General features: G+C 36.5%; 1 protein-coding gene across 5 annotated transcripts in view; it reads right to left on the bottom strand.

Moving 5' to 3' along the window:
- Positions 1–16,613, bottom strand: part of POT1 (protection of telomeres 1) — a 58,507-nt gene extending 41,894 nt beyond the window's left edge. For 2 of the 5 annotated variants that reach the window (XM_017743782.1, XM_017743784.1), the window contains exons 1-7: positions 16,231–16,613; positions 15,587–15,595; positions 11,704–11,837; positions 7,488–7,560; positions 6,000–6,118; positions 2,183–2,293; positions 315–362 (exon numbers count right to left, since the gene is read on the bottom strand). In XM_017743782.1, the coding sequence (XP_017599271.1) occupies positions 315–362; positions 2,183–2,293; positions 6,000–6,118; positions 7,488–7,560; positions 11,704–11,826 (474 nt within the window). In that variant the 5' untranslated portion in view covers positions 11,827–11,837; positions 15,587–15,595; positions 16,231–16,613. Of the gene's footprint in view, positions 1–314; positions 411–2,182; positions 2,294–5,999; positions 6,119–7,487; positions 7,561–11,703; positions 11,838–15,509; positions 15,596–16,230 lie in introns of those variants that run through there. The other 3 variants (XM_017743783.1, XM_008640968.2, XM_017743785.1) reach the window with 3 other exon arrangements.
- Positions 16,614–16,619: the final 6 nt, after the last annotated feature.

Below are 16,619 nucleotides of genomic sequence, written 5' to 3'. Positions count from 1 at the left end.
TTTCCTTTTTTTTTCTACAGCACAAGCATACAATTTTATTTAGACTAACAGTTACCTTTGTAGTTCCAAGTTCCTAAACCGACATGAAGTCTGGAGATCAAGAAGGGAACTATACCACAAGTATTGAAAACATGCTACTTTTTTCGTATTTTATTTTGTGTTCCAGGTATATTCTTTGCAAAAGTAAAAGCTAAATGACTGCTGGGGCAAGAGAGTGGAAGTAAATAAAACAGGAACAAAAACGAATTCCACACATTCTTATTTACATGCAGTTAATCTCACGTGATTTAAAAACATCCCAAATGCAAACTCACCACAGATGCAGTTTCTGAAGCAGCAGTTGTTCCTGGTGTAGTGTAAATCTATGGAGAAAAAGACCCCCAAGCTTTCTGATTACAAAATTGAAGGCACTGCAAATATAACATTTGATAACTTTATAGCAAATACAACACTATAAGGAAATACAAACCAGCCCTACAGACATTTTTGCTATATGAATCACCTCTGAATCTAGTAAAATTTTAGCTACAGAAGAAAAGAAAGTAATATTTACTGCAATTATACTCAGACAAAAGCTTCTTCAAAAAAATACATTTTCTAAAGTCACTTAGTTGAATATGTTAGGTCACATTAATAGAGTAGCATTTGGAAGTTGGATGCTACAAATTTAAAACTGCACTTGCTTAACATAGACCTTAAACGGGTTTAGGTTTTGTACATAAACACGTATATACATGTCAGTGCTCAGAGGAGATCTATTCTCAGCAACTTATTACTTTTCTTTGGGGGAAAAAATTCACCAGAATGGGATAAATTTTATTTAAAGATAGTTCCTAAGCCTTTTGAGCCTTACTTATAAGCCAAACTTATCTTCAATGTAAGGTCTTTTAAAGAACTAATTGTGGTGATTTGACCAAAAGCCAACACCCCCCCACTCTCTCTGTGAGGAACATAGGGCTCAGCTGCCATCCTGAGGCCACAGCCCAGCCTGGCTGCCGGTCACAGGGCGCCGTGTCACAGTGGTGCACTGCCTCAGCACTGCCGACTCCTGCTGGGGATCTGCTTTTGCTCTCCTCCTCAGCCGCATTCCTGAAGCTGATTTTACTTTTAAACAGCCGAGTGAGAAGCTGTGATTGAGAAAGTGAAGCACACACAAAGTCTGCTCACTTGTATTAATGTTAAACATCCAATGCATGTGTCACTAAATGAAGTGCCAGAAGCTCCATTCTGTGGTCAATGATGAGATAAACACCTCAGCACAACCTAGGCATTCAGGGAGCTGCACAGTGTCTTTGGGATTAGACTGTATGTCACGAGGTCTGCCAATACTCAGCTGAAAGCCTCATGTAGCTCCTTTTAGGCACTTTTAGTTTAGATGCACTTATTCAGACTGAAGGCAGTTTTGCTATCCATGATCTTCAATGAAACATACTCTTTCTACCAATATATATCATCATCATCATCACCATCAACAGATAGTGAATGTCATGAAGCAGTCTCCATTATCATTTTAAATAATTTTGTTTCTCGCTGAGGTATGTGCCAAGTTTTAGTTACCTATAGAGGTCAATTCCAAAACAAAAGAGCCTTTCTGGAATTAAACAAAAAAAGTATTTTCACTTAAATTTAGGATTTAATTAGAAAACAACTATACAGACAAAAATAAACAGCACTGATGTGAGAATAGCAAAAAAGAACAAATATTTTACTCAGGACAAAAGGATACAATTGTCTTTATAAAGTTTAGATTATAGCAATCCATGTATTTGAAAGGCAGCAGTTCATGACTTGACTTAAAGCCAAACAAACTCATAGACTAGAGAAAAGTAAAAATTACAGATTTGAAATCACTCTTGCACCCTCTACCTTGTCTGCATTATTGAAATGTGTTATGCACAAAAGTAGTTTAAACAGCTCTAGGAATCTATCTAAAGTCAACTAAAGTCAAATTCTTGCACTCTGCAAACAGAAATTTACCTGGAAAATAACTTGGTTAGGCTTATTATAAAATTACAGGTGCACAAACACAGATGTGTCTTGTTTCCTGATGAACAAGGTAAAATAATCTGTAGCATTTCAATTTTTAATAGATTTTATTATTTTTTTTCTATTACAAAACAAAATGTTAATGTAAGTATTTTGGAAATTAAAAAAAAAAAGAAAAAGTTGGATAACCACATACATAAATGGCTGATCCAGCTTCTTCAGACACTTCCAGGTGACAACCATGTCTACCATCCTCTCTCACTGTAGGCAATTTTATCACCTTAAATCCTGCAACTATGAAGGTTTCCTATGGGGACAGAGCAATAAACAGAAAATTACACAGACGCTAACACGTTCTACTTTAAGACTATATGATGTGAAATGTCACCCCAAAGTCTCAAGACATTTACGAAACAAAAATCCTGAACAAATTATAAAAACTGCCTTTAAGTTTCCCAAATTAGCTCTTTTACCCATGGAATTTATATTTACAACAAATGCCAGAAAGCTTTTTTTCTTTTAAATTCTGCTAACATTTTCACACTCTTGATGCTACTGTAACAGAGTGCTATTTTTGACAAAGCCTAGGGAGGAAGATTCACACTGAATAAGGCAAAAGAATCATTCCTCTTTGAATACACTAAAGACTGACTCCTTTCTGGTTAGCTTAACTAAGGTAGAAAAGAAATCACACATCAGATCAGCAGCGATAAAACACTTCTCTTGGAGCTTCTTTCTCACTGACTTACAGCTGCACTTTCAAGAAACTCTCCTATAAACTCTGTTTTGGCTGGATAAACATCTTCCTTCAGGATTAAATAGGTAGGTCAATCAACAGGTAGGTTTCTGGTAGCAAAAGAGACATTACAAACTTCTCTGGCATCACTCCTGAGATTCTAGCACAGAAAGTGATCGTAACTGTATTTTCACTTCGGTACAAAGCTCCTCAGACACCACAAAATGAACAAGAAAAGGAGGATTTAAAGGGTACATGACTCAAGTCCCAGCAGCAGCCCATGTTTTTAGCAGCAAGCTCACCAAATAAAAAAGAGAAAAAAAAAGAAAGAATAAACGAAAAAGGAGAAGATAAAAAATACATTAAATACCTTTAGGTAATCAGAAGTGATTGAACAAAGCTATCTGATACAATGTAAATCTCCTTGATAGTCAGCTCCCTTGCTATCAGAGCTGTATAGCAGGGCTGTGCCAGTGTGCTCCATTCCAATAAACATATTAGACTTGGAATCCTATTTCTATTCAAGCTTCTACCAAAAGCACTTCCATAAACTTTTACTGAGCAACTTTTGCTCATGTGTTTATTTGACTACAACAAATAAAAGAGTGTTCTTATTAAAGCTGACAGTTTTAGCCAAATATTGCACTATGACAGCGTGGTTTTTTGCTACTTCAGCAATCTGACAATGCTACTCTAAATGATTTAAGATCCAAAACCTTAATGTTTTGTGCAAGAAAAAGAAAGGCTGCTAGATTAAGTGACAGTTATATATGTAGTTATTAAAATATTGGGAAAAAAATTTCTGCAGAAAATATAATTTAATCAGCTTAATTCACAATGAAACTACTTAGGGCATGATGACTTTCAGGTAGTGTCACAAATGGGAATACAATGTATACTTTGATTAAGAAGTAATATGTAAGTCACCTAGAAGTAAGCCATACTCAAAGGTAAGTTAAAATGTGTCAAAACAATTAGAACACTCAGTATTCCTTGCACCTCTAACACACCGTCCTGCTAACATGAAAGTTGTTTCATTCGTTCCAGGAACACACAAATAAACTTCAGGAAACTCCATGAATTTTTCAGGAATCAGGAGTTAGTACATGTCTTTCACTGTTAGCTGATGCTATCCAGAATGTTCCTTCAACAGCAAAATCAACCTTCATCTAAAGAGCTATGCCTTGCTTATACATTATTCCCATTTCAGTATTTTATTAAAATTTAGGTTGCACAAGGTTCTGGGATGTGGTTGCTGAGTCAGAATTGGAGCTCAGTACGGGTGACTTCTCATCTTGCTCTCCTCCGTCAGAAGAAACTTCAGAATTACATAGACTCAGCCTTTTAACAGGCTGATAATAAAAGAAAAAAATTTTGAGTAATATTAGGTCACTAGTGATTACTCTCCTGTAACACATTTGCCATATCTAGCACTACATTAAATAAAAGCAAACTGTGGAAGGACTGTGCAATTCCCACCAGGAAAAGACAGCACTAACCTCAAAATCTAGTTAGAAAGAACAGATATATTCTCAGATTTTTTACAAATTCCCAGTCAACTTTGACAGGCTGTGACTTGAACTTTCTAAACCTAATATTTGCACAGTGCTTTGAAATTTAATGTTATATTAGTTTTCAAAATAGATTAGTTTCCGTTTCGCCTTTAGCTAAGTAGATCTCGTAATTGGCTTGGGAATCAAAGCTATTTACATAAATTGGTGGATTTCCATGTCAACAGAAGTGCACTGCATATACAAACTCAGATTCGACCAACATTTTTAAGTGGTAAAAAGAAATTCTATTTCCCTCATTCAAAAAGTGTGATATACAGGAAAGACAGTATTTTTCCTGATGATTATTCTGTTACAGAATGAGAAGATTCTCAGGAGACAACATGGCTACTCCCATTTTTGGAAATTGCCAACTCCTCCCCCTGGCTACTTAGCTAAAGTTCTTACACTATGCCAAGAATGACATGGAAACTAAAAAATACTAAAATCTGAAATGGCATGCAGCAAATAAACAGTATTGGACCTTCATGAAGTAATTCTTTAATGGCTAAAAAATGCTTTTTTTTTTCAAATGCTGCTAGCTTCAGAAATCATTGTTTCCTCATATTCATATTCTTCCAAACTTAAAATCTCATTTGAGACATGAGGTAAGGACCATGAAGGTTCAGTTCACTGGGGAAGAACAAACTGGGGTTTTAGCACACTCCAGCTGTCTAAGGGTTGTTGCCTGTGGTTTGTAGTTTCCTACTCAGCTCTTTAGTACTGATCTTTTTATCTTCGAATTGCTGCTCAATGCCTTGTTCAATATTTGTATTTTTATGAGGAGAGAATAGATTAGTTCACTGAATTTAAAAAGATTCTGCAGCTTGCATATTTACCAAAATAGTTAAAGAACTTCCAACCCTGACTTCCCTGTCAAAATTCCATGAAATTGAGAAATCTGTATAAAGACTGCAATTTGCCCAGAGAAGTTGTGGCTGTCCCACCATTGGAAGTGTTCAAAGTCAGGCTGACAGGGCTTTGGAGCAATCTAATGTAGTGAAATATGTCCCTACCCATGGCAGGGGGGTTGTAACTGGCTGATCTTTAAAGCTGCCTTCCAGCCCCAACCATTCTATGATTTAGTGTGAATGTGTATCACAAATGAAAAAGCACTAACATGAGCTCATAATGTATCATATACTAATTTTAATTTGATATTTGGCTAATATTGACATGTCAGTAAACTGACAGGCAATCTTATAAAAAGACTGAGGTAATTGTTTTTATCTTGTTCTCCTTTAGTGGCAACACACTGTCTCACAAACTCACAGGCTGACTTGTCTTTTACCTGGAGTTAATCAAACCAAGCTTCTATCTCTGACAAAACAAGACACCAGCACCAAGCCAACAAAAAAACCCCTGTACACATAGTTTCGAATTTTTTTTTTAATCTTTTAGTGTAACTGTCTTTGAAATGAATTTAATTCTAAAATTATCTTATCAGATGACAAAACATTCAAAATATGAATATAAAGGGGTGACTTCTCTATTATCCATATTCATGATTCTTTGCTTGCTAGGTAAACAGCACTGATAAAAAGAATTGCTTTATTTCAGTATTAGTGTGAGAAAGAATTTACGTAAGCAAACACTTTTTTTTTCTAGTTCATATATATAGGTTTGAAGGGACTGAAGAGATTATTTCTAATTCTAGGGATAGGTAGACTAAGACAAGAAGTGAACATTCATCTGTGAAAAACAATTCCTAAAACAAGAATATATACAGATATATGTTTTGGTGGTTTTTTTACCCCACGGCGTATAATTTTTGCACAATCCTCTGCCATTTTTCCATATATTAAGACATTGATGCTGTTGATCTGGGAAAACAAGTTATCCGAATCTAGAGGGGAAAAAAGCAAAAGTGATTCCAATCACTATACCTTCTCCAAAACAAAACATAAGTGAAAAAGATTTACAAAACAAGTTGAACTACAGAGTTTAACACTTTTCAATTAATAAACAAAGTGTGCTAACTACAGGTATATTGCTCAGAATATTCTTCCTAAGAGGACCATTTAAAATGTGCACGTTGTATACCAATGTACAATTAAATAGAATTTTAAAAGATTTCCACTAATCCAATGTACAGTGTTAGAGAGGCAATGTTATCCAGTCACATTAACACAGATCCTATTGTAGAATTTATTATAAACTGAAGATATTCCAGGATACAGACATATTAATTAATAGCCTTCCAGGAGGACTGAAGCAGAAATCATGTTGTTATTTTTTGAGTTTTCTACCTTTTACTGTTTCAGAAACATCATCAATGATTTAGGTGTGCAAACTTATGTTTCCGTGGAGAATGTGCATAAACTCTCTCCTCTCCTGAGCAGTCACTGATATCAGCAAGGCTCAGGGAGGTTAAGCACCCCTCTGAGAACCCTGAAGCCAGCAGGGAGACTGACTAAGACCCCATCAACTCCATCCACCTCTGCTAACACCAGCCACAAGCAGCGTCACTAGGCAGGACCTGCACATTCCAGGCCTGCTGCTCAGGCACTGGAGTCAGGAGGATCAGAGGGAGCTCGTGATGATTCTCTAGCCACTGTAAGGAATAAGCTGAGAATGAAATGGAAGGAAATGGAAAGTTCCTTGAATCCAACAGACACCTGACAAATTACCTCCTCCACCTTCCTGACTGGAGGGGGTGATAAGCTTAAGACTTAAAAAGAACATATTTTTTTGCATTATTTATTACATGATGAACAACTTAGGCCTTTCAAAGTGCTAGTCTAGCTATTGATATTCAAATACTTGAGTAGTCAAGTGAAATTTCCTTTTTTTTAAATGCTTAAATTAAAACAGAATGAAACACAAATATTTTGCTGTGAATCAAAATACTGACCCATATTAAATGTCCCCTTACATAGTATATGCTATATATATTATGTGGTAACAATTATGTGTGCAATTTCATTAGTCCTTCTTATGATAAGCAGTTTGAAAATAACACTACTAAACCTATACATATAACTAATCCATTTCTAGGGCAGTATTTTAGAAAATCATGCAACAAGAAGTCTACTGAAATACAAAGACTGTATTGTTTCCATTAACTTACCTGGCGTAAGTTTAAGATAAACTTTTTGTAGAAAATGAACAGTTTTACAGAGTATTTTAAATCTCACATTCTACTGAACACCATACAAAAGCAGGTACTACTGATGTAGTACCATAAATTTAAAATGTATATTTAAATGTAGTACCTTGAAGAACAATCTTGAAAAAGTCTGTTCCATCTCTGAGTTTTGTTAATGGGTAGGAAAGAGTAACTACTCCCTAAAAAGCAAAAAATAAAATAAAATGTTATGAACTAAGACTCTATGCCTCTAAGTTACTGAAATACTGGTAACAGCAGAAACATCTGTAAGCTAAAAAAGGCAGAATTTAAGGAATAAGTGCAAATTGCCATCTAAATTCTTAACAAAAGAACCCCACAAGTCCTATAGACAGCACTAAAAAGCAACTCTTGAGATATAACCAAGGGAAAGTATTAAATGTCAATACTACTTAGATGCTACTGACTAGATGATAAGCTTATATTAAACAATACAATAGTAGCTATGGAACTATACATGTAACTTTCATTAGTTACAAAAATAGCATAAAAGACTAGAGTTTTAGCACAAAACCTGAAAGGCATCTAAAGAGGTAGTGAAGCAATTTCTCCAAAAATACTGGCAAAGGATTACAACATAAATATCAGAACAGAATCACAGTCAAGATATAACAGATGCATATTAAGATAAATAATCTTCTGGGGAAAAAAAAATACAGCTGTGAGAAGAGTATTACAAAGCTTTGAAACTGTAGTGTCCCAATTATTTGGCAATAATACAAATGCTCTGAAAGACACTATGATTTAACAATTAATTAGAAATACTCTTTTTATTGTGATGCTGAAGTTACAATGAAGCAAAAATGAGTGCTGGTGATTACCAGTGATGGTAACATCTCTTTGGAACAAACACATCTAGTTAGAAAGACGTTATCATCAACAGTACCAAAAATGTCAGTCAAGTGTATTCTTTCACAGTATGGCAGGGAAAGCACTGTATCCTTTTCAATGATAAAACCACAAAAATTGGTTCAATAAAGAAAACCAAAATATTGAAAACAGACTCTATATAATGCTTTAAAAAACCTACACAAAGCACAAAAATAGACTAAGAGGTTTCTTGTAAAAAGTTTCTCTTGTAAAAAGAGAGCAGGGCAATCTGTCTATATATGCAACATTAAGAGGACAGTCAGGTAAATCAGTGATTTTACAGTACACATATTCAGTGGTAAGCTGGACTTAAATGCTAGCAAATGCTTCTTAAACCATATCAGGATAAAATATGCAGCACTGAACTGTTACTCCAGAGGCCTTTCGGAGTAAAATTTGTGCTACAACACACTAACTGAGAAGTAATCCAAATCAAATTCAACAAGATTTTACTATCTTTTATAAACAAGTAATATGACTCCACAAAACCTCAACATTATTTGCAGATGCTGATTTCCAAAATAGTTTGATAATTAGGTCTCCTTACAAAACTCATTAGTCTTCTCTGTGAAAAGTAGGAACTTACCTGTTAAAAACAGAAAGGTTTCTCACTTGTTTTCAAAATTACAACTTTGTTTAAAATTTCACTTTACATATATATGTATATACAGACACATATACATATATATATATATATATATATAACTGTTCTTGCAGAGATTGTCTTGAACTGTACTCACAGGTAAATAAAAGACTACAGAATTTTTCTTGTAATAAAGTCTTTGTAATGAAACAGTCACCTCAGGAACACTCAACATTTACATATATATTTTTTTCTTAGTAAGAAATTTCAATCTGCACCAGCACACTATTTAAAAGTGGAATACATTGATGCGACAGTGATTGCCTTTTGACCATCTTTATTTTTTATCTTTCCTTTTACATCCCAGTATCTTCCAAAGAGTTTTCAAATTCTGGGACCACATTCTTCGCTGTAATGGTTTGGCCCTTCCACTTTCCTTTGTATCCCAAACACCTACACTATAGTTCTCTTCCCCAGCTACCCACTTCCTCATTGCTTTCTCTACATGCCTGGAACTCTTGGGCTCCAAACTTCTAAAGAACCTACCTTAGCAAAACTTGCCCAAATTGACTCTTCCCTCACAAATCCTGCACTGCTTATTGAGTTCAGAAGCAAGCTTTTTCCAAACCCCTCCACATTCCATATGCCACTAAACTCACTCTCAAACCATGTACAATTCTTCCAGTGCATATGTCTCCTTCCTTATAAGGCCTCGCTCCTTCAGTTTGGTTCTGTAGCTGATTTGGCAGCTGATTTTCAGGTTTGGTTCAGATTTGCCACAGCAAAATCCAGAGGATGATGAACCAATGGGAGGAAGCATCATGTCTAGTTAATAGACATGCTGACTGAGGAGGTACAAACATTGGTTGTGCTGTTTTTCCACAAATTTGAAACTTGCAGTTTTCACAGAGATGCCAGGAGGATGAAAACATGCAGAAGAATGAAAGGACTGAGGCACACAAGTCAGACAGAAGCATCCCAAATGTTTTTTGTTGCTTTTCCCAGAACATGTTTCATAAAAATACTCCTCTGCCCTTCTCTCCTTGTCAAAGCAGGACCTGATCCCTATTTTGGCAGGTCTAGAGTGACAGTGTGCCACCACTACGATAACCTAACATCAGTGCATTCTAAGGTTCACTTCAAGCTCAGCCTGCAGAACTGGATTTTCCTACACATTTAACAGTGCATTAGCATCAGCTTTATCAGCTCCCCAGTTGTGCCGTTTTTATGCCAAGCTGTTTTAGTCACCTACTAATCCATGTCAGCACCAGCAGGAAGTTCTCTTAACATAAGGCAGAAGTCTGAGAAGACATTCTATGCACTTTCCCTTTCAGAATCAGCTATAATACTGCATGCTTCAAATCTATGTCTGGTAATAATTGCTCTGCTTTCCTAATGGTAACATTTATTTTGGCAGAAACATTTTCTAATTTATAATCCGTTTTTGTCTTCTTCACCACTTCCTTCTGAACAAGAATCCCTGTTCTTCCATGTCAGGACTGCTTGCAGACATAGCCCTTCAAAGCTTGAAAGTCCATATATCCTGCAGGTGAACAGGGACAAGAAACTACACCCCGAGGAATAAACCCCATTTGCTAGCAGCAGTGGTTATTGATGTTTCCATTTGTTCCTTTACAAGACCTAAGGGAGGCTGGATCATTCTCAGTCAAATCACCTCCTGCACGACTCAACTGCTGCCTGCTTCCAAACAGGGCAGTTTTGTCCCTTCGCTCTACAAAAGTGCACCACTCCTGGCATCAGTATGACACCACAATGAACCAGTGCAGAGTGAGAGCAGCAGAAAATTATCCTCTCTCCAGCAATATAGATGGCCTTCTGCCAGTCTCCTTCTCATGAAGGGACTCAATCACAGGGTCACATGAGCACTAGAGTTGGAACTGAGAATATACAGCTGTGGAAGCAAAAATGAATTTTTTTGGATACAGAAAAACATTAGATCAGTTCAGCTCATATTTTTGAAATGTTTGTGCCATTTTTTGAAGGATTTGAGACAACTCAGGTTTTCTACAGAACCAGCTTGCCTTTATTTTTTCCCCCTTGTTTTTTTTCATTAACAGACTGAAAGAAAGCCTGGGTTTATGCTGATTTCCTGACACATAAGCATCAGGGATGCCTAAAACAATTCTCAGAGTGCCAGACCAAAAAAGTTAAACAGGATAAAAAAATAACACACTGAAGAATTGGCAATGCATTTTACAGAGAACACTTGTTTTAGGCATGAAAAAAGTATTCCTGCATTTCGCTAGTACAGCAGGATTGTACTTCCAATCCAAAATATATTTGGGATTACTGTCAAATATAAGTGCACATTTGGTAATAATAAAAAAACCTAATTGAGTCTTGATGCTGGTAGTTGCTATAAGCAACACTTTTCATAAAATTGGATATTGCATTGTTTCATACAAAAGGAGAACACTTTAGAAGTCATTACTCTGAAATCTGATCTTTAACAGGATTGAGGTGCTTATTACAATTTTCTTAAAACAAAATACCACTCAACCTCCCCCAATCCCTACATTTTCAGCACAGCATTTGGCATATTCATGTGTTTTTAAATTGGTCCACAGCTTATAAACTCTGAAAAGAGAAACTCCTATAAACTTTAGTCTGATAACACAAGAGAAATGAGCAGGACTGTGAATCCATGAAGGTAATAGCAACATGCAATGAAGTTCAATAAGGTCATAATTTTCCACTGCTTAAAGATTTGCAACAGATCAACCCAAAGATACACAGTTGCAGAAAGTCACCACCTGAGCTGGGATACAGAAGTGCCTTGCTAATGTAACAGGAGCTATTTCAAAGCAAGACAGTTTACCGGTCAGTTTACCTGAACGTATTTGTTGGTATGATCACAGCCTTCTTTCAAATGTTGCAAATTCTCCTTCTGCAAATGGCTTGGTAGTGGAGTCTCAGACTGCCCTTTAATGATCTTCATCAATTGAACAGGCATAGCTGCTTTATCTAAACAAAAATCATAAAAAGAGTCCTGCAGCTCTTCATTTTGTTCAAATTAAGAGTTACTACAAGTTGCATCTTAACTCAGAATGGGAATATTGACCTATTTCATAACAAGACAGTTTAATTGTGCGAGACTAACAATTTTCAGAGGGATTGGCCTCATCTCTTAGTACCGTAAGTAGCAAGAAGAAAATAACACTTCCTTGGCAGTAGACAACCATCCAAATTACTTGATTTTTCAAACATTCCAAAACACCATAAATGGCAATAAAATATTACTTTACATACAAATAAATAGAAATACATATAAATGCAAAGGGTAATGTAAACAATGTTAATATCTTATGTACAGAAATGCAGATAAAAACCACGCAGACTTTGAATGACTCCTTCCCCAGCACAAGGTCATGGACAGATAGTCCCCATATTCAGTTTTTTTCCCTATAAGAAAATTTGACTGCAATAAATTAAAACATCTGTCATTTTAACTCAAAATGAACAAAAGATGCTTACATACTGATCAAAACATTTTCATCAAAGAATTAAGTAATGAAATAATAATAAATAAAATAAGATGGGTATCTTAAAATAAGATGGGTAGCTAAGCATGGAAGGCACTGGGAACAAGCTAAGAAATGTATGACTGTGTCACCTATGGTCTGCCCTCACTGTGCTAAAAGTCAATGAAATAAATTATTAGTGACAGTGTTATAATGCTGAGAATAGGGGAGAGGAAGAGCAGTCTATTGTAGCAAAGTTACATGTAAGAGAAATAGAAAAAAGTGATCTAGCAATAAGTAGTTATTGCTGTATTTTCTCATTACATTGATCTCATTTCTTCTGGGGGTATCTTTGTCTTTGGTGTGTAAGTTTAATTCAAGCAGGTACCTACAGAAAAGCCACAACATTATCAATCTGTTTTCAGTAAGTTTTAATAAACTAAACAAAAAATGCTTTCTGTTTTCTGAAAACCCAGATAACAGTATTATAGCCACAGTCCTAATTTCAAACTGCTTTAGCAATTTTTACATGATAGTAAAGAACAGGAAAGAAAGTATTTCCTATAGTTTTCAATGGACACAAAAACTTGGAATTATACTCAGTAAAAACTACATTTCAGTTACAGTTCAAAAGAGCTTCTTCAGTGCTAAGCAGACTGAATTCCTACAAAATATTCACTTATAATGAAATGGAATTGGGAAACCATTGCAAAATGGAAAGACCACTGGATCCTAAGTTATACACACAGGTCAACACATATAGGTGCAGACAGCAACATTACAGACACTCTTTTAAAAAGTACCTTATTCTTCAGAAAAATCACAGATTCACCTTATTGTTATTCCAGTATCCATAGATATCAGACTTCACTAATAACTCATGACTACTCCTCGTTGTAAGCGACCCTTCTTTCTCCTTCCCCATTTTCCAAGAAACTCCCCAGTGCTGTTACTCTTGTCTATCAGATATAAGCAAGAAGTCACAGCCACTCATAAGGTATCAATGCAATACTTTGGTCTGAGGCCATCTCAGCTGCTACGGTTACACACAGAATGACTGGTTTTGTTTTTTCCTATTTACATGAGGAGGAAGGAGGCAAAAATGAAGCACTATGAACTGACCGCAATCCCCATTCTCTGTCCCTGTACCGCTCAGGGGGAGGAGGTAAAGAAACTGGGAGTGGAGCTGAGCCCAGAAAATGGGAGAGGTGGGGGAAAGATCTTTAGATTTGTTCTTATATGTCATTATCCTACCCTGATTTGATGATTAATAAGTTAAATTCCTTTGTTTGAGTCTCTTTTGTCCATGTAAACTGTGAGTGATCTCTCTGTCACAACCAGCAAGGTTTTAGTTGTATTTTCTCTGTCCTCCTGAGGGGAATGGTAAGAGCGGCTTTGGTGGGCACCTGGCTTCCAGCCAGGGTCAACTTATGGCAGCACAGAGCTGGGAGGTACAGTACCAGAGAGCTTTCCCTTTCTGCTTGAGATGAAGGACAAGTAAAAGCCTGCTACAAAGGTGCAGATGCTGTTCCATCTCTGTCAACTGCTTTGACTAGTGAGGTATTAGAATTTCTATAAAATGTTACTAAATGAGGCTAAAAACGATGCCTTTATCTGTATGTTTTCAAACACAAACCAGGACAGAATTGTCATTAGCTTACTAGGATTTCAAGTCTCTAGCGGAAAGTGCAACTAGGAGATTTACACAGCTTTTCAGTTCAAAGTATCTACTTCACACATTATTCTAGCAGACTGAGAAGCTGATCTATTCCACCTAGAAAGAGTCAACTTCAAAGTTAATCAGCAATATTGATCTTCACCCAGCAACAGTATAATGAGCCAGGGAGATATACAACATAAGAGATTAACACCTTTTTTTTATCCTGTTTCTCTCTGTTACACTATGTGAGCCATTATATAGATTTTTCCAGTTTTTTTTTTCTTCCCCATGAAGATATCTTAACAACACAGAGCATTTTTTTATAATTCAAATTTATGTAAACAACATTCTTGTACAAAACAAGTGGGTTTTTTTCCCAAATCTTAAACTTCTGCATATATAAAACTAAGGTCATGTGTTCTAACTGGCAATTATCTCTGAAGCTCCCAGATTCGTGTTCTCTGCAATGAAAAACCAAAGATATGAATATCCAGCTCTAAGAATTATGAATTTTCAAAAACAAACTAATAGAGCATGGACTTTCAAAATCTACATGAAGATACTGTTAGTGCTGTCCTTGGTCCTTGTCCCAACTCTCCTGAGGAACAACTGAGTGAAAAAAAGTAAGTCTGTCAAGTATCTTTGTTGCTCTCAAAAGCCTGACAGACACTGACAGGAATCATTCCAGCTTGAGCCTAAGAAGCCTGTAAATGGTGTAAACAGAGCTGTTCATATGTATGGATACTGAAAAAAAACCCAAAACAAAACCAACAGAGACCGCAAGAAAGGCAGACAGAATCATGGGACACTCCTTGAAGAGGAGGGAGACACAACACACACACAGAGCAGAAGGAAGAAGCCTGTGAACTACAAATACCTTTCACCTTCCAGTAATTAAAGTGACAAAAATATGGACAGTGAGCAACCAAAGAGCTTAACAACTTTAACAAAGAACTACATGAAAGGATGTAGACTGTTTAAAGTAGATTATAAACTGTATATAGGATGTAACCCACAATTTAACACCCCCAAAGAGAATGTGACAGGCATCACTCAAGTGAAATATAACACTGAGGATGGCTATGGTCTTAACTCTTACGTGCTGCTCTGCCCTATCCTTGACATTCTGTCTACTAATTTTATAGACCTTAAATTTCTGACAGTGGAACAATCTACTTCCACACTATTCCTCTGTAGTCTCCCCTAGAACACAACTTTTCTTCAAGAACTATTGAGGTATTAGCTTTGGAGCAGAAAAGCAAAAAAACTGACAAGAAGTGAGAGGCAAACTGGAAAATTCAGTCCTTTCTCTACAACCAATAAATACTTCAGTCATACACAAAAATTACATGAAGAGGATAATGTTGTTTTGAGAAAAGGATGCTGTAGCAGTCAAAGCCGTGAAGAATCAGATTCCTTATCTATCAAAGCAACTGCTACTTGCAGAGAGAGAAAACTCATTCTCCAAATCAGAGAATAAAACACGTCTGTGTAGACTTCTGGAGGAAACCTCACCAAAGTTTCATGAAGAATGAAGGAATAGTCAAGAGCATCAGCATCTTATTGATGCGGTCAGTCACTGCGGTACATACCTGAAGCCCCTGTAAACACAAATACCAGTCAGTGCAATACTCGGGCTAATTGTTCAAAAATTAAAACATTATGAAATAGGTAATGCTTCATTATAAAAGAACACACATATGTAGACACAGCCATACACTCCTACAATATTTTATGCAAAATTTTATCATAAAAATGAACATTTTTGGCTTGAGCAGAATAGGCAGTACAGAACTACCACAAACCCAATCTGCCGTGACAAGAGAAAGCTTTTGTCATACAGAAGTCTTAACGAAATCACAAGGATCACTAGTGAGCAAAGCGTGTAGTTTGTCTAGTATTTTTGCAAAAGTCTGATTTTGTAATCTATTATTTCCTTGAGAATTCTCACAAGGTGAAAACATCATGCCCGGTTAACAAAAGGAGAAATCAAGTCAGTAGCATGACACATTCCCTTAGCTGCAAGGCTTCAGCATGCTCTTGCTTCAGATCTTTAGGCACTTATCTTTTTTGGGAAGTATGTCCTACGCTATTCTTATTCTTGATCACATTGGTGGTACTTAGTTTCATTAGACTACAACTAGGTTTCTTCAAACAAACAAACAAAATTTCCTTTATTTCAGATTAAAATTTACTCATCTGACATTGTGCAAAAGAGACCACAATCCAACATTACCTGAGGAAAAGGGATTCTTACACAGCCATCACTATCTCAACAATACTTCAGCGCTAGAAAGCAGCAATCCACTGCAAAGCAAAGGCCTCAGGAGGACAGAGCTACACTGCAGATCCCACACTTCACACGGTACGAACTAACCACTTCAGAAAGTCAGTCCACCAGTTGCAAAAAACCGAGATCTTTAAAACAAGACCTTAGATGCATCAGCGCAGGCGTATTAACAACAAAACTCCCCCTTCGGTTTACTCAGTGCCCGGAAAAAAACTTCCAAACCCGTGGGGCACTGTGCGGGGACTCAGTTCCCAGAGCAGAGCCCGTGTGCAGGGCAGCTGCGGGAAGGAGGGGAAGTCTCACAGCGGGAAACACAGCCAGGCCCGCAGACCCGC

The sequence above is a fragment of the Corvus brachyrhynchos genome, unplaced genomic scaffold (genome assembly GCF_000691975.1).
Source record: "Corvus brachyrhynchos isolate BGI_N302 unplaced genomic scaffold, ASM69197v1 scaffold29, whole genome shotgun sequence".
Taxonomy (NCBI): Eukaryota; Metazoa; Chordata; class Aves; order Passeriformes; family Corvidae; genus Corvus; species Corvus brachyrhynchos.
Note: the sequence above shows the minus strand (reverse complement) of the source record. Positions and strands in the feature narration are given on the sequence as shown.